The 22006-nt window shown below is 39.1% G+C and overlaps 1 protein-coding gene across 3 annotated transcripts in view; it reads left to right on the forward strand.

Annotated features, from left to right (window-relative positions):
• Window positions 1–18679, forward strand: part of cadm2a (cell adhesion molecule 2a) — a 184042-nt gene extending 165363 nt beyond the window's left edge. For all 3 annotated transcript variants that reach the window (XM_079647409.1, XM_079647411.1, XM_079647410.1), the window contains 2 exons: window positions 11347–11469; window positions 13156–18679. In XM_079647409.1, the coding sequence (XP_079503535.1) occupies window positions 11347–11469; window positions 13156–13274 (242 nt within the window). In that variant the 3' untranslated portion in view covers window positions 13275–18679. The remainder of the gene's footprint in view (window positions 1–11346; window positions 11470–13155) is intronic.
• The last annotated feature ends 3327 nt before the right edge of the window (window positions 18680–22006 follow it).

A 22006-nucleotide genomic window follows, 5' to 3' on the forward strand; every position in this document is an offset into this window, starting at 1 on the left:
TAGCCTTTTAATCTATATCTCCTAAGGCGACCTGTATAAGAAAAAAATGTATTCATGTTGAATAAACGGATTATGTTTACATGAATTTTAATATGTATCTTTATAATCCAAAAGCAGTTTGTTTGGCTTTATTCTTCATAGCAGCTGGAAATGGTCAAATATACAGGTTTCTTTCACCCTATTTTAAAAGCCCTCTTTTGACCTTGTGACACATGTAATCCCACAGAGGTTATTCAGTTTGACAACGGAGAAAGAAAAGGTTCAAACATGTTTGGTTGTATAGCAGTTTGTCTAGTGATTCTGTCTTGTCACATGTCTGTCTCAACCACAATAACGCTGACATGGCACCATGTCTGCTATAGCAGAGTGATATGTCAATCAAAGTGTTTCAGTGACTTGTCAATTTTAAACGAATGTGCTGTGATAGGCAGCACGCCCAAAAGCTTGCTCGTCATAGAGCATCATAACGATAACTTTTCATTATACAACAAAAACAGCATACCCGGAATTCTGAATCAATGTAACTTTCTAAACGTGTCAAGGTGATGTGTAAACTGACAATTTCTAGAACATTAATCACATCAAATATTTGTTTTACTCTTTGATAAAATATTAAAAACTGTATATTATCTTTCCCAAAATAAGTATTGAACACACTTAGAATGAAATTGGAGCGTTGGGTAGTTGAGCGTCCTTGGTCTGACCTCTCTCTTTCTCTCTACCCAATGTCTACATAGTGCTCTGTCAAATAAATATATTAATATATGAGAATATGAGTATTAAAATACATTAATATTAATATAAAAGATTACACACTGATCTTTTTTCTTTGTCCTACATTTTCCTGCACTTTTTTCTGCAGTTCTGTAAGGCAGCGTCATTCCTTTTCATTTATATGTCCGTTTTCCATAATTTACCTTTTCTCTGCTTTTTCGGCTCCCTCTCTACATGGTGCTTCACAGTCACATTCACTCCGAATAATTTCCACTCTTCACCGCTGCTTTCTCTAAATTACCATCTTCAAAGTCCTTCAGGAGTCTCGCCTCCCCCTCTACCTTTCCCTCCGCTGCTTTGCTTTCTACCCAAGCTTCTGTTTCGCTCTTCTCTCACTCGCTTTTCCTTTCTACCCTCACATCTCTCTGAAGACCCTTTGAGATAACACGCTTCCACATGTTGTTGGATATTCCTCATCAGCATGTCTCAATTCTTCTCTGATGTCTGTTTGTGTAGTGCAGAGACACAAGAGAAGCTTATAGCCTCTTAGTGTATCTTCAGGGAATCTAAATATCAGACTCCTTCACTGCGTCCCCAGTCACAGGATACTACACTATCTCCTTTCATGTGTCTACTTGATTTATTACCAGGTCTTTTTACAGGCTCTGGATGAAAGCAAACAACTGTGGAGTTGTACCAGCACCATGACGTTTTGTCTTTTTAATAAAGTTGTCTTGTGCAGTTGAAATACACAGTAGGATCAGCGCTACCGTCTGTATTCAGAGTATTAGCATATCATATGACTGATGAGCTTCTTCGTACCAGTCCTGCATCTTTTAGAAACGACGTGGTGCTTTCCAAACAGAAACCGTTTTTTGAGATAAGAAAAAAACCGACAGATTTTCTCAACCGCCTTAGACCTAGCATCCTATATGAACCCTAAGTTAAAAATCATATAAGATATTAAAATCCTTATGAATATTTATTCGCCGTCATTATGTAACATGTTATTTTTATCTGCTGGCTCTTTAATCCAAAGCAATTTACATACACTTACGTATACATGCCTAGGTAGTCATTTTGTGGTAAAGTATCTTGCCCAAGGCGTAGTTTTATTTACAAAAAACGAATATATATATATATATACTGTATATAAACATGTCTTGTTCTTAAGTAGTCTCCAAGACCTTTAGTGTTAATACATGATTTGTAAATTAGGTCCTAGAGAGAGGTCTTTTAGGCTTTTTGTCTTATTAAGCCCTGTTAGCTACCATGGCAACCACAGGCCAATGGGAAAGCACGGTGAGGCTGCTGGACTCCGACCGGATGCTGAACTATCATTAGGCCTGGGGGCAATGTTGTATTCAAACAAATTGGAGGTTATATTAAACTGATCCAAACCAACATTAATATTCATTGTTATGAATGATTCACATGTTTGCTCATAAATTACCCTTTTGGAACTTTTATACCAGGAAAAATATGAATGACTGAGGCCAAGATGCAATAGGTGTTAGTCTTGTGCTTTTCAAAGATGTGCCAAAAAATAGCCTTAATTTCATGATTTAGTGACAGTAAGAATAAGTGCCAAATACATTAATCCGCTGTTTAATGGAGGCCTTAAGTCACCCTTGAAGGAATATTAGTGAATAAATATTTCATACTGTCGACTCAGCGGTTCTATTGGGGAACATTTGACAGTAACCCATGCCTTTAATACTTGCTGTAGTGTAAAGGTATGCACACTATTCCTCTGGTTTTCATCCTGACTGTACAGCATGGAATGATGCATACCTGCAGTCTGTGATTCACGTTATTAATGAAGTGCTGGCAGGTATGCCCAACACCCACATTGCTTCAATGGCCCAGCCAGCTTTAATGGCTATAATAACTCTTTCACTAAGTATCAGAGGTCTATGCAATGTCATCCCGCCCCCCTTTCCACGAACACACTCACATGCACGCTCTCTCCCCCGTCCATCACTGAGTTCTCAAAAATGTGCCAAATGCTTTTTCATGGCTTGCAAATTAGCTTTGACCTTGTGGAGCTGAAAGGTTGAATCATGCACAAGGGTTTCTTTGGTGTTTAAAATATTTACTATTCACTTCTCATAATCAGCATTCGTGTGGCCAACCCCCAGCCCCGGTAGCCTGATATTGCAGCAGAAAAAAAGCCCACTGCAGAGGAGACAGCAATTATTCATGCCTGTAGTGTCTCACTCTGCCAGTGGAGAGGACACGAAAAACTAAAATAATACCCATCTTCCTCTTGCAGAGTGAAAGTTCTCTTTTGTTTTGTCCATTAGTTGTTTCCTGAGAAGACAACATGATAGAAATAAAGAAATGCACCAACAACTTTCAGACTCTAAATCAAAATGTAAACCATGACATGAGATATATCAACAAACATTTTAATAAAGTGATACGAGAAGGCTGGTTGCCATTTGAGTTCTGTTAATGCGCAACATTGGATGTTACCATGGTGATACATAACCATCGTGATTTTAAGGGTTGGTACTCTAAAGCTAAACACAAAGGGTGTTTCCTCTCTTGAAGTTGATAGCACTGGCTTCACACTAGAGGAGAATTCAAGAGCAGCGGCTAGGGATTGGTCAGGGTTCAAAAGTTGGGATTAGTCTAAGATTTCTCCCTTTTCAAGTGAGCACCGGCTGAAAAGCTGCATATGAATAGTAAGACATTAAAACAGAACCCCTCTTATCCTGTTTGGCCTCCTGAGACTTGAGCCAGCTGATCTATGGTAAGACAGCTCAAACATCGACCCACTAGTCTTACATGAGCTTCCTATTTGAGGCCACAGTAATGACTTCCCCTGATGATTTTCTTCTAATGGTCTGAAAATCCAGCTTCTGACGTACACAAATCCATGCAAATCATGTGTGTCTCGCCTCTAAATATATTTAGAGATATGTGAGTGTTAAGAGCTGAGGAAGGAGAGCACATATCCTTTGTTTAATGTGAGGTTTTATATTTGCATATCGATCAACAAAGTAAAATATAGCTTGAAGCTCTTCAGTCGTCTCAGTCAACTTGTGTAAGAATCAATATTGGACGAACCTATGTATTTCTTTTACAAATACGTTGAGTTGATGCATTTATATCAAAAGACGGAGAAGGTTTTTAATTGGTTCCAACTGTCTTTTGGTTTAGAAGCAAAAAGCAGATGCGGCAAAACACAAGCAACGGAAGAACACAGTATAAAACCAGAGCTGCCATGATGACAATACAAATCGTAATAATACTCACTATTCGCTTTAAAATCTATCTTTAGCAAATTGCTCATCCTTCACATGTTAAGAATGAAAGAAAAAAAAAAGAGAACAAATATGGAGTTCATGTTTCAGTGACTCATACTATAACGCTGTTAAATATAGATGGATTGTGAGGTATTAAAAGGGCAGGTTGCGCTCCAAAGATAATGTTGTATGTCTTGAACCCCACACTCACCTATTCATTCTGCTTGTGACCGAGGACAAACCTTGTGAAAATTAAATTAGGGTGGGGACAATTTTCCTTCCTTGGAGCGATTTGTAATGGCTTTATTCCATTGCTATTGATCTCGCGTTAAATGGAGGGAACAGGTTAGACCATATGATGATCAAAAGACATATATTTTTGAGGGCAAGTGTCCAGGGCAATTGGTTAGTTGATATGTTAGGCTAGGTTCAGGTTACAGCGTCCCTGAGGGGGTGAAATATTGAAGTGTTGAAGAGGACAGGGCCTCTTCTCTCCATTTCCTCATTCGCTTCCACCATAAAGCTGATGAGCACAGAAGAAATTAAAACATAATGCAAAGGTCTTTCCACTTATTGCAAGGCAATTATTATTGATGGCCTGTCACATTAACTCGCTTTAGAGAAGAATTATAGCAACAATTTGAAACAGAGTGTAGAACTGGATAAAGAGAAATCATTAGATCCTGGGGCTAGTGTTATGAATTACATGTAATAGCTCTTATATTCATTGCATTTCCATGGCAGGGGACTCTTTCAGCAGTCTTAAATGGGCCCTCACACAGTGGAGGTAGTCTAAACTTCATGTGTCTTTTATTAATTTGTCTCTGTTTCCCCCCCCCCCCCCCCTCAGGGAATTGTTAGGTTTGTGGTTGCAACTTGTTTCCTCCAAGATCACTCATTGTTGTGTTGGCTAGTGCTACTGTTAGCTTACACAATGCAATTCTTCCAAACTAACCTGCACCGTAATGCGGTTTATTTGTTCTGAAAGGCAGCAGCAATATAGTCATGATTGAGTTACCATCAACGGGGGGGGGGGCACACTGTGGACCTCTGTGTCGCCTGTCAGCTCAACATGATGCTGTTTAAACAATATTCATGTTTGTGATATGTGTAACGTTGCTGCCATCTTGTCCAGGTCAGCATTGAAAATTAGATTTAATCTCAATGCTTTTATCTGGTTAAATAAAGGTTAAATTAAAAATTTAAAAATAATAATAAAGGGCGGTGCCGGCCGTCAGCGAACCGATCCGGCCTTTCTGTGCGACTGTCACTCAAATGCGGGACATAGTCTCAATTTGTGGGACGTGGCACAAATACAAAAAAAATGCACACACACACACACGGTGCTATCTGCCCCTCACACACACGCTTCAAATCAAGTTGCATAAATGCTTGAGCCACATTTTTATTATAATTAGGCTACTGTGAAATCTGCCTATTATGTTTTCGTCATTATTATAACAAACACACACTTGCAACTGATAATACTGGCAATGATTTTCTATTTATTTGACTGTTTAAAAAAAAAATCATGCTTAAGTGGGTGTACGGCGTACCCCCGCGTCCAACGCCCACTACACCACTGACCACAGGTGTAACATTGATGTCATCTCGCCGCCTCTTCCTTTGTTATATTGCATTGCTGTTACGGGATTTTGCCGAACATGGAGCTGCTTTGATAGATAGATTCTTCCTTGCAACTTAATGAATTCCTATGATTAATTATCTTGCATTGCTTATAACTTCATGCTGTTACCCTGTTGACCACAATTTCTTTTTAATCTGAGAAGAGAGAAGGGAGTTGTTGAATATTCAGGATAGTGCAGGAGTCCACGTGTGGGCTTTATTGAATGATTAGCAGAAGTAATTGGTTTTCAGGATCTAATTAATCCACTTTGACCCAGCAGGCAATAATGTGCATAAAACACAAACACACACACGTGTCTACAAAAAGTCTCCTGTTTTTAGTTTTTCTACAGTAACTCTATGTCTGCATGCATTTAAAAGTGTATGTGTCGTTTGGCCCTTTGCTCCAGCCTCCAGGGACTTCTTCATCTTGGCAGTAGCGGCAGCAGATTAGATGCAGATTGGTGAATTTCCAGTCGAAGCCAAAGAAGTTGGGGGTAATTGACTCATCGAACAAGTGAAGTCTGCAGGCACTTTTTAACTTTCTATTTGCAGGCACTTTCTTGTGTATCTCTAACTTTAACTTCATTGCAGCAGGATTCATGCGGAGTCATATGTGCCTCTTTAAGTTTCACAATGAATGATGTAATGTGCAGTGTGAAGCCATTTAAGTTAAGGTTTTATTTATTTGTTCTTGTTGTAGATTTGGCACATCTTATGCAGTAGTCTCTTCGGGGAAATGTCATATTAACTGCAAAGCACGATATGAGAAAAAACGATTTGCTCACAGTTAAAGATTCTCTGACCCATAGACACAAGGACACTGCAGCTCTATAAGCCCGTTCTTAAGCTAGCTTGCTTTATTGATCCGGGCAACTGAAACCATTGCTTCACCGAGCTATATATAGCTAAGATAGAGATGAAAAGGTGTAATTCAAAAGTAAAAATATAGAGGACACATTTAAAAGAATGGGATGTATGTTAAGCTACAGTATGCAAAGACCATTTGAATTGCATGCTAATATGATCAAGAAGTCTGATCAGTTGAGATTGTTAATTTAAAAGAGGACTTTAGATGAAAGGCGGCTCAGAGGATGGTACAGTGTTAGGCCCTAGAGAGGCCGGAACAATACTTTACAGAACAGCAAACATCTCCTGTGAAGTTCTGCAGACATACACAGAGAATATGGTCTTTGAGGAATGATGGAAGGACACGCGGGCATGCAGTGAGTTGCCCTTCTAACAAGCCTTCTTTGGCTAAGTGGTGAACTATCGGCTGCTCACATAAAAAGCTGTAGCGTCGTTGTTTCCTGTTGAAATTTAAGAGCAGCAGGAGACCTATTTAAGCAAGTGTATACAAGGATAGTGAATATATATTGCCCACACCAGTTTACAGTGTTAGTAGTGTATACTTTGCTGAACCTAAAACATAATAGCAACCGTTCTGAGAAATGTTTCATGTCTGTTTGCTTGTGTGAAAAAAACACATTTAGACAACTTTACTCATGTGTGCTTATAACAGCTTGAGATACTCTGACAACATGTGCCATCTACAACTAATTAAATCAACCAAACTAAACCCATTAGTACCCATTAGGATATTTAATAGATGTTCCTTTCATATAATTTATGCGGGGTAAAGAAATTCACCACTTTATTTATAATTTTGTAGAAAACAAGGTCATATCCGGCTGTTATAAAACAGGAAATGACCTGATTGAAGGAGGAGGTCGGGAGGTTTTTTCTTGTAGACTCATCATTTCTCTCCAGCTGAGCCCTTGATGGAGTATTTGAGCCTTCAGTTGAACAAATAATGTTCCTTTGCACTTCAATTCCAAATCTCTACCCAACCTTTCTGGATCCAATCTCAGACTTACCATTGTTTAGTTTTGTCACATTTTGTTCAAAGACAAAAAACTTTTTCTGGGAGTTTGTTCTAAAATGTACTGCAGCCTTCCCACATGCTTTCCTTTTGAAGTGCAGTATGCCATGATAATGTGACTCCATGTTTCCCATTCGCTGCCTTCACACATCCCATTGAAAACCCACTCAGTTTCACTATCACATATTGACTCAAAGTACCATATGTTGCCAGTTTCAGTGAAACAGATCAGACGAGGAGTTAGTCACAGAGTTTAGGAGACAAACACTTTTGGTAAAGTTCGACCACGCAGTGACTAAGAGAAGCCGTGAACCCCTTTTAATATATTAATATTTAATATAATATATATTAAACAAGCTCAACTCGCAGGGCCAAGCGACAAGGAGGGTTGTAAATATTAAATAGGAGTTTGCTCTGCCACCCTCTCATATTTAATCGTAAGAAAAGAATGCATGTGCACTTATAAAAACATAATGTGTTCTGGAGCCATGACAATGTATAACACTCCGCTCTAAATCTCTCTTCTCCTTGTCCTCTTCCCCTTGCTCCGACTCAAAATGCAGCCTTTCCCTGTCCATCAATCTTGACTTTTTACATATCCTCTCTCAGTGTGTCTTCGTACATCATGCTGTACTTTTCTCCTTCCATGAGTAGCAGAGGGCTAGAACAGAATAAAGGAACTATTTTTTTGAAATTAATTATACCTTAAAAGTTGTGATGAATTCGGGCCACCTGCTTCTGTTGCCTCATAAGTATCAAGCTAATGGAATAGACCACGACAAATCTATCCTTCTGTGTCAAATATGCACCCCAAGTTGGCTTGAAAGATCCTTTAATCCAGGGGTCTTAAATGTTTTTCAGGCCAAGAAACCCTTAGTTGAAAGAGCAGGTCCCCCTCTACTAGGGATGGGAATTTGAAAGCAAATGTATATTCCCAATATTCAGCCCCCCAAAAAACGGTTAACCGGTTAACCGAAATGTACATATCCTATAAAAAAATGTTTTTGTAAAAATCTTAATAACTCATATTCGAATACCTAAATAATTTGGAATATTTGATTAATCGTTCCCATCCCTACCCTCTACATATAAATACAATTGAGTTGCATATTAATGCTTGAAGTGCCATTTATAAACAAACCCTTTTATGAAATATAAAATACTAATACTTCAAAACTAAGCTATTCAAATTATGTGTTGCCATAGCATGACTAGTTCACCATTATGGAGACGATTTAGCATGTTAGCTTGATCACATTATAGCATGAGGATTAGTGTGCAACAATTTGTCGATTACTAATGTTGTGTAGATAAAAACATTTCTACAAATAGGACAATTTATCTTTACTGCTAATATATCGGATTCGTGTTACAGTAATGAAAATGTTGTCATATTTTTTAAAACTCAATTCTAATTATTTTCAAGCAATAGTTTTTTGGCACCGTTTTGTAACCCTAAAGACCCCCTCAGCTTCATGGTCCCCCTGTCAAAGACCAATGAATACATGTTCCATCTGTAACATTGTCAGACAATTATTAAATATAAGTTCAAAACTGATACAGCACATCCAGAGTAACCATCATTTATTTGTTCCCTTCCTTGCATTCGTCTTCCTTTTTTCACACATAGTACTCCCCAAGACCTGTAAACAAACTGAAAAATCATTACAGTTCCACTTTAAATTGTGTAGCTTGTTTATTTCGCAGACGAGTGCTGTAGTCACCCTGGGTTTGAAGTAACTACAAGATAGTGATGCATTCATGGGAGGAAAAACCAAGCTTAAAAAACATCTATTGAAACCCTTCAAACGACACTGCAGCATAATCTGCTTCCCAGCCATTGATCCATATGCTCAGTGTGTGGCAAACAATTGTCACTTTCCAAGTAAATCACTAAACATGATTATTTTCTGAGCTTTAAGGAGGCACTAGAAAAATATTGTTGTTTGTGAAGAAACTGTAAATGTATACAATCATACTGCGGTTGCTATTATTTCTGCACTAGCAAGCTATTTCACAGCATCATTTCGATTCTTCTCCTTAGACCAATTTGTAGCTGAGTATTCCTTTAAAGATCTCTTATCATGCTATTTTTAGGCATATATTATGGGTCTCAGATATATAAAATATATTAAAAAAACATGTCTATGATGTGTTTTGCTCACAATACCAAACAGACCATGCATTTTAGACATCCCTCATATCCCTCTATTTCAGCCCTGTTAGAGAAACGCTGATTCTGTACCCCCGTTTTAAGAGATTTGCGTACGGAGGGAAAGAGAGAGGGTTGTATCTTCGGACACTTTGTGAGTTCCCGACACACCGGGGACACATATTTATGTATAAAATACATCAAAAAGTGCATTTTGCGTGAAAGGAGACCTTTAAAGCAGTGAGTAGTAGCAGCATTTCAGAATTTCTCTTGGACACGACCCCCCGCATACTGCTTGTAGTTCTCTATAGGCATACATATAACTGTCATGGCTTGTTTGTGCCCGCGCCGCGTTGTAACAGCCGTATTGAAGCGCAGCAGGAGGACAGAGAGTGTGTGTGACGGTTAAGAAACACTCACTGTCCTGACAGATGGGGTGAGGAGACACAACCATGTGTGTAACTAAACGCCCGAGTCCTCGCCCTGCTGGGCCGTGCCAGGGGAACATTCCTCTACGCTCTGCTCCACTGACCAAGCAGAACTGCAGCACAGTGAAACCACGCCGCGCACACCGCTGTGTACGAGCGCGTGTGTCGCTAAGGGTGTGTGTTTGTCCGCTGGGAGCCAGTGAAGTATGACGGCCTGGTCACTCAGACCATGAAGAGTTATGGAGCGAGAGCAGGCCAGCTGTTCAATTTGGCCACATGGGCGGACACAGAAAGAAAAGGCGAATACTGAAGAGAAAGCGTCTCAGTGTAGGACGTGGGCTGTGTGTATTAACCCACCCTTCTATTACTGCTTACCGTGCCCTGACATTGCCATATTTCAGCTATCATGAGCCCACATACACACACAGGGTGACAGGGTGGGCTTTCGGCATGCCCTGGCACTCGGAGGAGGATAATGAGATGAGTGCTAATTTCTCAGGTGTCATGGACTGATATGAATAATACAGGCTATTCCATTACCCATCTCCCCCACCGCTGTCACTGTCAACCTTTTTTCGTTCGCCGACAGTGGACAGCGTCAGTGTCACGTCCTCACTCTCAACTCAAATAACCTGCTAGCCAGACCTTGTGGAAAAGGGAGTTGAGGTTGAGAGAAGGAAATAAGCATTTTTCTTTTTAAATCAAGAGGAAACCTTTCATGGGTTTTTTGCATGAGGCGTGAACAGGTTCGTCTTCACTCTCTCATGACTCTGCTTTACCAACAGCTGGGGACCTGTAAAGACTGTCTAACACCCAATTCATTTCATAACAACAGCCCTTCCTCCACGGGACACAGAGAAAGATTGATCTTTCCTTTTTATTTCCGCGTGATGATTTATTTACTGTGTACTACTCTTCCACCGCCGCCCTGGTTTGCATGTGGGGACTCCTGCAGCACAGTGTGGGTGATCCTGAATTATTCACCTCTTTTATTCCCTTTTTCCCTTCACTTTGCAGGGCGGATGTGTGTCTGCCTATAGTCGCCCTTTGTGTCAATGCGGTGTCCGTCCCTTCTCCTCTCTCTCTCTCTCTCTCTCTCCGTGTTATTATTCTCACAAGCTCTGCTATGACTGCATGATGTGAAAGCAGAGAGGAATGACAGCAGCTCATTAGAGCAGGAACGAGCTGTTTTGAATTGTCTGTATTTTGCTTCCCCCCTGCCCAGAGTCCCTCACATCAACAACAGCGCCTTCATCTGCTCTCTTTGTTTCTCTCTCTGTCCCTCCTCAGATCCCAACGCCATTGGGCAGCACGGCACGGACCATGCCTTGATCGGAGGAGTGGTGGCTGTAGTCGTCTTCGTCACCTTGTGTCTAATCATTGTTCTGGGAAGATACCTGGCCAGGCATAAAGGTAAAACCACAGTGGACCAGACCTCTCAAGGCTCATGGAGCAACAGAAGCATGTCCTTCTTGTCCCATTAGACGTCCGAGTCCCTCCCCAAATCCCAAGTTACAAGCAACAAGGGGGGGGGGGGGCGCAACAGCGGTAATTAAAGTTTAAAAGTCTCAAAAAATGCTACTACTACTATAACAAACTAGATGAATTTGAAATATTTTGTTAAAGGAGGATGAAAGCGTAATTAAGGAGCACTATGTGATTTTGATGGTTATTGGACTCAGGATTTATTCATTTGGATTCCCGCTGAATGAAGAAATTAAAGGACGGCGGAAGTGGAAACAATTCACAAAGGGATTAAACTGTTTAAAACACATCCTCAAAGTAAGCCGGATTTTGCCGATGTGTTTATGTGGATTCAAAAGTCGTAAATAATCTACAAAATGGAGGAGACCGATCTGATCGGAGCAACTGAGACAAATAATCTGAAACCGGCATGGACCATGAATGTGTTTTAAAAATGCGCTTATCCAGAAAAGCCCGGTTTAGACTCTTTACGGGTAGAAGAAACATTTCTATTGAAGAAAGAATTATACATTTCTGTCTTTTTATGCCTTTAATAGCTACTAACTTGAATTGTTTTTCAAATTAATTAATCAATTATTTGTTATATTTTATTGTAATGTAGAGACAAGGCTTTTAGTGACAATCATGTATTGTTTTACAATTATATGTAAAAAAAAAATAAAAAAATTAAAGAAAAAAAAAAAAAGTCTAAATATGATATTTGGCCTCAAATCATCTGAGGCCCGGCGCCCCCCCCCCCTGCGAATGCACTGGTTCCCAGGTTGGGAACCAGTGCATTAAAGGACGTCTTTTTGATGCGCACATAGTGTGGTGTCCCTCGTGCATACAAAGAACTCACTGGTTTATCATCCATTAAACGTGAAACAGTCATGTTCTATTTGGGAGAGTAATAGGGCTATAGAAATGTATAACTGTTAACCCTTGCTTGTGATTGTTGTCAAAATGTGCACTCAGACTCATAACTCTGACACCTAGTTCAGTAAGACTTACAATCTCATAGGATATCATTATCTCTTTCGAAATTATGGCAAATCGTCCTTCATATAACTCCAAAAAATGTATTGTAAATATTTGACTGTACTAAGGCTCCAAATGTCCCATCTGTTTTTATACTACTCATATTATTCTGTAGGTGAAAAACATAAAATCTCAATTGCATAAAATAATTTTCCATTTTCGTAAAAACTGTACAAACATGTATCAAACATGATGTCTTTCTTTAATTACAATTGAATAAAACAATATATTTAATGTCTGGGTAATACATGTAGTAACTCTGCCGGAAAGGAAGTGGCAACAGCAAAAAAACGCCTGGGTTAAAAAGTAATGGTCAGTTTCCAACGCTGATGCTCCTGAGTGGAGTCGTGCTTTATATAATTTAGATGTTCGACTTTGAGCCTTAACTTCCATCGTTAAAAAATAATAAAGAAATTAAGGTTTTACTCTCTTTGCATTTCCTACCCTAGCCTCTCATATTTACAGTAGGCCGTTAGCTGATATTATTGATGTTGTCTTCATACAGTATGTGTTTTTTTCGCCCCGGGCAGCAGACACCATGCCGGGCTGCTCAGTATTTGTTTTTCCTTGATGTGGGTTTGTTTTTCGTTTTCTCAGGAACTTACTTGACGAACGAGGCCAAAGGAGCGGACGATGCGCCCGACGCCGACACAGCCATCATCAACGCCGAGGGCAACCATGCTCACGCAGAAGAAAAGAAAGAATACTTCATTTAGACTGCAGAGGGAGCTGCTGCCTCTTTCCCTTAAGCCCTCTTTCAATCTCTGTATCTCTTTTTCTCTCTCTTCTTCTCCACCTCTGACAACTGCCCCCGCCGTATCAACAAGAAACCCGCAGGCAGTCCACAGACAGGAGAAGTTCCCCAAGTGTTTTCCTATTATTGCCTTTTGTCTATCATTTACATTGTGTCCTTTATTTCTTTATTGCTTTCTTCTTTTCTTTGGCAGCCGGTTTTCACAGGCAGCTTTGCAGTCGCTGCCGAAGTTATCCAGTTCTCATATTGTTCCTCACCTTTGACGTGAATGCCTGGAAGTCTGTATATCTACCATGACTGCTTTCTTACATGAGCCCTTCTTCATCTTCTCTGCTGTTTCCCCTCCAAGCAGACACACACACACACACACACACACACACACACACACACACACACACACACACACACACACACACACACACACACACACACACACACACACACACACTACAGTATATCCCCTTTGTTCACACACACACACGTCCACAAACACATGATCATATGTCACATCAACACGGTGCCTAAAAATACAGACGCCATTGAACTTCTGTCAATGCCTTCATGTATCGTCTGTCAGTAGCAATGTAAATGCTTTGTAGATGGGTTACATGGACCGTCATTTCATTGCTTAGCTCACAGCTTCTTTGATTATGCATTGCGTCTTTTTTTATTTTACTGAAGATCTTTGCTGTTTACGCCTTATACATGTCTATCACACTGAATATGGTACTTTTAGACCCACGTCCCCCGACCCCATCCCCCTCTAAATAGACTTGTAATTAAACAGTTGACCCTTGTAAGATAAGAAGAAGGTTTTGTGTAACACTGTAGCAAGCTTGGTCAGATAAGTGTATCATATGATTTTCATTCTTAGGGTAGGGGTTATAAAGGTAGTGTTGTATTGTTTAGAGCAGAGAATAAACACAAATGCTACATGAAGCATTCCATTAAATAAACTCAATCAAGTGTATAATGCTAAATCTGCTGTCCCTATGTACTTTTCTCTGTATATTCCTGCACTGTCCAGGCTGCAGTTTAGCGGCACACCAACACCTTCAAGGTCCTCTTGACAGCTTACAGTAGTTTGTGATTCATATAAAGGGTTCAGGTGTACAGAAGGAATCTCCTCTCTCTCTCTAAAAGCTGTATAAATTGTAATGAGATTAGTTTAGCTTTTCACTTTGAATTATTTGGTTTGTGTTTATGTCACCATTTATTCATTTGAATACTTAAGGACCCCGTGAAATGTAAGATGAACCATGAGAAGTTCATAAAATAAGTTAGTTAATAATGTATTTATCATGGTCACCTCTTTTAAGCTTGAGGTACAGACAGCTTTCAACAAGGTTTTCTACACACAATATTATTTTATACAAACAGTGATAACCTCAGTTTGACTAAAACCACATTTTCTGTATTTGTATCTCAATTGAACTATTTAGTTAAACTGTATATATCACCAACATGGCAGAAACTCTCCCCATTATACTGCATAACTGCTCTTCTTGTTTCCATTTTGTTGGAGTCACTCTCCATGACCTGCGCTTCGATTTCCATTTCATGGGGTCTTCAAGCAAAAAAAGAGGGAAAAAAAAGAAATAGTGTGTGAGTGCTGGGTCATAGATCTGCAGGGGGCTCCTTTCCAAAAACTAAAAACTGAAGATAAATAGTGAAGCACAAAAATGTCTGAATGAGAAACTGTGTTCCCTTGCCAACAACTGGATTGCCTTGGGAATGTGTCTTCTGTTCAAATGGGCAGTGGAGAGATGCTGAGGCTGTCTTTGATTTGATGAGGAAGATAAATCAGTGCATTTTTTTGAAACTGTAAGGTAAATCATGTTTTTATAAAAAAAAAAAAGGAAATGTTTTTAATATTTTTGTTTTAAATGGTTCTAAGCTCCCTGCTGTGTATTGTGTACGCTAAAATGTGGTTGTGAAAATTGCTGTTAAATTCTGGATTCCTTCAAATTTGTATATTAGCCACCCTATCTATTTACTTTTCTTTTCATTTTTACCAGTGCATAATACTTATTGGAACAATTTTAAACAAATGTATTTTGTTTTGGCACAAGGCATGTATATAATGTGTGAAAACTAAACTTTGGTTATACACATTAGCATGTTTTTGTTTGGTTCTTTTATCATATTTAATTTATTTAAACTGAAGTTATTTGAGAGAGAACCGCAATGAAAGTATGTTTGTAACTTCATTTTGGAGAGTCGTGGCTTCTTGTGATTGTGGTGCGAAAAATCGAAAGGATTTGATGTTGTAAAAAATGTGGTTAGCAAAAATGTCAAAGCTGAAAAGAAATGAAGAAATGGCCCAACTGCCGTCTCTTAATCCCTAAAGTTCAAATCAGAGTTGAAACGCTTTTAAAGAAACGTTACCTTCAAGCTGGAGGCTGAAAAAGTTTCCCACACAAACTAAACATATCCTTGGAGACAACTTCTGTTTCTTTTCATATGTCCCTGCCAGTCGTCTTTCATCAGATTGAACACATTTGGCTGATTTAGTTTCCCATGAAAGACGGATAAACACTGTGGCCTCTGGAACTGAAACTTAAACGCGAGGCACTAATCTACTAAAAGGGAGCAAATTATTACCAAGGGCAATAAAATACTGGGCCCAGCTGTCTCCAATTCGATGGCCAATTTACAACATTATGCAAATAAGGTCAGCAAGTAAGGTCTTTCTCTATGTGTTGGACTCGAGCTGCTGGAGTGAATCACAAGTTGGGAATCATTAAACATGTCACCACTGATGTAGAATTTAGGTTGCATATTACATTTTAAACATTTTAATGATTAGTTTTAAAAATGCAAAAGCTTAGCCACAGTTGCCATATTGAATCATTTCAGTGCACTTGAATCAATATGGAACTATTTACAGGTTTGACTTCAGCCTCACCACATTATCCTTCAGCACTAAAGCGTTCCTAAAAACCTTCTGTATCACATGTGTGTATAGGTACATTTATCACAATAGTGTTATGTCTTTTTTTTACTTTTTTATCTCTTGTTCTTTTCATTGTGTCTTAAATCAATGACGGTGTCAATCAAACGTTCTGTTGTTTCATCCATCTTAGAAATAAGAGAGTGGTTGAATGGATTTGTTGATTCTGAAGTCAGAGGAACAGGCTGTTTTATATTAAATGAACACTCACAGATAACCGGGTCTGACGTGACGAGTTGGTGTTTAGAACTGAAACAGGTGCCATTTACTGAATTATGCACTCTGACTAATTTGATGGATATTTCTTAGTAAATGGTGAAATGTGTCTGTTTTTTCCTTTCTGAAAACCACATGTAAATATTTGTTTTGAGGTGAAAGTAATGAGCTGATTAGTTTCAAATTACTTTTCATTATAGTTAGACAGAACCTGAATCTTTTTTTAATTTGTTATTCTAGCAGCCTGGCACATACCATCATGCACTATTTTACTATGATAGATCAACTGTAGCTGTGTTACATCTTTTGGTTGGTTATTAGTCCAATACATTTTTTTCTTGTTGTCGGTTGAAACTAAGCTTTAAACTTTTTGCCTCCTTGCTTTCCAACATACTGTATATGCGTTTGGTTAATATCCGGCAAATGATGGGCCTCTAATTTCATCCTGGCGGCAAGACAGTTATAGCGCTAACATACTAGCAATTTTCTTCAGGCACTCGTCAATTATAGACTGGCTTCTGTTTGGTTACATTGCCCAGCTCCAAACGAAGCCGCTTTGTTTGTCTGAAGGTGGGAGTGGTGCAGCTGAGATGACTTGTTAATGCAGATCAGGAAGTGCAATACTGGCAGTCATTTCGGCATGAAATTGCACACAGTTTCGTGAACAATTTTCACATCAGTTGTTGCACAAAATAAGACCTGTACAGAATCGTGAAAATGTCTCTCATGTAGGCTCTAATTGTAGGGCAACTGTTAACAGTAATGCTAGCAAGATATTAAGCTACAAGTTACTGTCGATGAGGACTAAGTTCACTTATAAGTAAAATAAAATTATATCAGAGGGTTTCAGTGTATCCTGAAACTTACATTTTACATTGAAAACCAGAACATCCTTGGCTGCATATTTCGGGAGCTGTTTTTATTGTGCCTTGCACCTCCAATTTGTTATTCTGCCCTCCTCCTGCCTGCCTGCTTCTTTTAATGAGGGATGAGACGAGCTGCTGTGATTGGTTATTATTGAAGCTTGTCCAAACTCCACCTACTGATACTGCATGATGTATTCATCCTGCTACAGCCTTTACACACACTGCACTGCCCCAGAAGAGCCTCTCTGGTCACAAAGTATTGCAGTCAGTTGGGGCAGACACACACGTGAATTCTCGTCTTAAGTTAGCGCAAGCAATTGTCTCCAGTTTCAGGAAATTAGAGGCCCATATCAAGTAAAATAACAAGAAAGGAATGGCCACTTTGAGTCATAATCCGTCTGAAATACTTTACTATGGTTGACATCTTGTTTTAAATAACGGTTTTGATGGTCTTGGTCTCCACAGAAGTGATGATAGCATGGCATGTTTCGATCCAGCGCTGACCCTTCCTGTCTTTGCTGTGCAGTTTGGCTTCAGCGCACTTCTCTGTCCCTCTGCACTGTTGACACTAAAACCAATCACAAAGATGACAAAACATGTGACACAATCACGTGTCAAGATTTGATTTTTTATTATATCTCTTTTTATTTTTATTTTGCATCTCAGGAAAATATTTCATTTAGAGAGATTATTTTTGAGTTTGTTTGTTTTCTGTCTTAAAATGGGGACTTGTGAGCACTGATCACTCTGCTCGTCCCTGATTGCCGACACCATGTATTTGTTGAGTTTAAGATTATCGCAATGTTAATAAAACCATTCAGTGATTCTTCAGTAATTGTCATCTTGCTATCATTGGGATATTAGACTTTGAGACATTGTTTTATATGATCACTGACTTGAAATACTGACATTTAGAAATATGCTGCAAATAATCACGAGTTTTCAAGAATGATAGAAGTTGTGTTGATACGCAATGTTACCTGAATTTAGCTTATGCTATGTAAGCAGTTCAATGCTTTTGCTCTATTTCATAGTGTTTCCTTGTAGCAACACGCATCTTTCTGTATATCAGTACTTAGATGGAACAAGTTGTAACGCACTATCACTCACAAAATACAAAATATCCACAGTAAAGATCAGGATTCAAGTTAGACACATGTACCTTGGTGAACTAATGGGTTTCTTATCAAGCTGTACTGAGAGGGCTTGATTTGATATTTAGCACCGTAATGAAGGTGTTTTTTCCCCATTGTCTGTGGGATTTATTATATTTAATTTAGAGGTTCGTTCTCATGTATGAAATGAAAATTGTTGAATAAATAGTTGCCAAAACATCTGTATAAGTCTATTCTTTTAATCCTCTTTTTCTTTCGAATGGAGAGAGAAGCTCTGATGTTTTATTCCAAATACTTGTGTTTTGAAAGCTTATGAATCACTCTCATGCACAGACATCCGCTCACAAAACACAAGCAACTACATGCACCGACACATGTTCATGATTTTATATTAACAAGAATAATTCATCTTGTGTTTTGGCTTCCCCATCTGCATGCTATTCTGTTCAGTTTGTGGAGTCTTTCTACCGTCAGAGCACTACTTCTCCATTTTAATTTACAAGGCTGTGTTACTCAGCTCTACCTTTGATATACATTATAGACAACAAATTCCAGTCCATCAGGAACGGATATTGTATGGAAAATACTTTTTTTTTAAGTAGGGAAAAACTGTGATTTATTTAGATAGAAATCCCTCATTCATATCCACAATGCAGAGCTCTCACGCATTTCACTCCATTCACACGCTCACACGCCATACCTTGTATTTCTCACGCAGAGATTACTTTCCAGGGTATCACCAAGCCGCGCCGCAATCTTGTAAACAAACTAGGCGTGTTTGAGACGCGTGTACTCCACTAGCACTCCCACCCCCCGTTGACATTCGCGATACAGAGGGCTTCATACTCCACTAGCACCGCCCCCCCCCGTTGACATTCGCGGTACAGAGGGCTTCATGGGACTTTGAGGTGAGCCAGAAGTTGGAGTACCAAACACCGCTGCCAAAATCTCACTCTGAACTCTGTTCAAAACTTGAGAGCCCTGACAATGATTTACTTAAACCAATCCCAAACACAACATACGTATACTCAAATGTAAGCCAAGGTGCTATGGTATATTGTAAGTGTTAATATCTCCCTTCAAATTTCAAAATGAATCACAGTTCATCTCTTAAACTGAAGCCCATCGTATTATGTTGCAATACAATAATCTTCACCTTGCTATAAGATTAAATCCTCTTTCTCATGTAAAACTGCCTTCATTTTCTTGGCATAGATTCAACTGGAGACATTTCTCAGATATGTTGGTCTGCGTTTAAATGATGCCTTCCTCCAAACCCCAAAGATGGATTGAGATGGATTGAGATCTGGTGAATGTTGTGGCCATTTGAGTACATGTTCAAGAAACCACTTTGAGAAGATTTCGACATGGCGTATTATCCTGCTGATAGTAGCCGTTAGAAGATGGGTACACTGAGGTCATAAAGGGATGGACATGGTCAGCACAATACATGGCGTTAAAACAATTCTCAATTGTTTCTAAAAGGCCCAAAGTGTGTCAAAAGAAATATCTCCCACACAAATACACCACTACCCCTAGCCTTAACTGTTGACAATTCAGGATTGATGCTTTTACATGCTTTTATGTTGTTTACGGCAAATTCTGACACATTTATCTGAACGTTGCCGCAGAATTGGAGTTTCATCAGAACAAGCAACGTTTGTCCAATCTTCTTGTCCAATTTTGGAGATTCAGGCCGCAGTTTACTGTTCTTATAGTTGACAGAGGTAGCACCAACATGTGGTATTCTGCTGCTGTAGTAGCCAATCTGATTCAAGGTGTGACATTCAGAGATGCTCTGCATACCTTTGAGTTAGTGTTTTCTTTCTGTCAGCTCAAGCTAGTCGGGCCACTTTCCACTTGTCAAATTTTCTATTTTGTTGTGATTCCTAGTGTGGTTTCACATGTTGATATTTGCTTTAATAAGCCATTGTGTTGTACCTTAAAACACGTTTATATATTTAGTTTTAAAAGCCACGAGTGATAAGTCAGATTCGGGGAATTAGCTGGAGATATGGCTCTCTGGTGGTTTTAAGTAGAAATATATTTACATATTGAACATGACTTCAATAAGTTCTGCTCCAACAGCATCTAGATAGTGAAGTATGTGCATAACGGTGTGAGGAAAGATAGCATAAAAAGTCATATGAGAATATGGATAGGAAGAGACTGAGAGGATGTAAATGAGCCGGATAGACTGGAGGGAGAGATATCTTTTTCAGTGAGTCAGAAGAGGAGGACTGAGAGGGGAATTAGGTAATGGCAATAAGACGTCATGTCAGACCGAAGAAAGCTGCTGCAATCAGCCCACCTGTCAGGAATAACTACAGCCTGGAGAGGGTTGCACTTCTGCAGCGGAGGTGTGATTCTTCTGCTGATGAAAATTGAGGGGTCAGTGAAAAACTCAATTACCACTCAATCAATCAGAGCAAGGTTCTGAACTGGGACAGAGAAGTTGAGGAAGACCAGACAGAAATAGCTTTTCATGCCAAATGTTGTTTTTTGCATGATTGATTTCTCTCAACCTTCCTCGATGTCAAGCCATTTTTGCATTCCCCAAAGCAAGCGGTGTTCCAACTTTCCCAATTTGCTGAAAGTTTTTCGTTTGTAGTATTTTCTACAATAATAACAGGACAGATGGAGGAGGCAGGTGGGATGAGAGGCAACAATGGATTTGAAGCCATGCAGTGAATGAATAACATGCAAAAGCCACTGAGCTGTCACGAAAACCCGACCCAACACTGTATGTGTGTATGGCAATATTTAACATTGTCAGAAGGGTGCTTCATGGACAATGACGCCTGGGATATAATGTTAAAGTGAATGTTACAGTTATATCCTGTGACCATATTACCCCCCAAAAACACTCATCTCTTTAGTACGGCAACAGCTGGATACTTTAAAGTCATTATTGAGAAACCCAAAAGCGTAAAAGTTAGAGTTGAGATTTTATTCAAGCACAACTTTTCAGGACACATTTTTTGTATTCTTGCTATGGATTATTTTATTATCTGTGACCATTTCTGATTTGATTTGCCTATACGTTTCTTAGTGAAAGGTGAAAAATGTTGTTTTAATCAATTTTCGAGGCCTTCATTCTTTTTTGTTTTTACAAAAGGAAACCACTGATTGTTTTTGTCTCCAATATATAATCAATGACCTCAAATGTGTCTGGATACAAAATGATTTGCTGATGAGGCTAATTCAACCAAAGTCCCAGAGCAAAAACAGGATAGAACAAATTGACATTGACTTGAAGAAAGATGACGAAATATATTGTCCTTAATCTGAGCAATTCATGCTGCTTGTTTAAAAATGGCTACTTGGTGGTGGCTACCAGTGAAATGACAAGGGAATGAAGCAGGATGGGGAGAAAGGGGGAATATTGATTGATGCATTCATTTAGGTTTGTCATTGCAAGACTGTTTCAGAATGAAATATAGTCCACCTCTTGGCCAAGCAACACATTGACAAGTTAAACATGTTCTCATGCTGTATGACATGCTGTGATTAAAGGTAATAAAATAAGCCCTTATATCAGTCA

This window comes from Notothenia rossii, assembly GCF_949606895.1.
Source record: "Notothenia rossii genome assembly, chromosome: 9".
In the NCBI taxonomy this organism is placed as follows: Eukaryota; Metazoa; Chordata; class Actinopteri; order Perciformes; family Nototheniidae; genus Notothenia; species Notothenia rossii.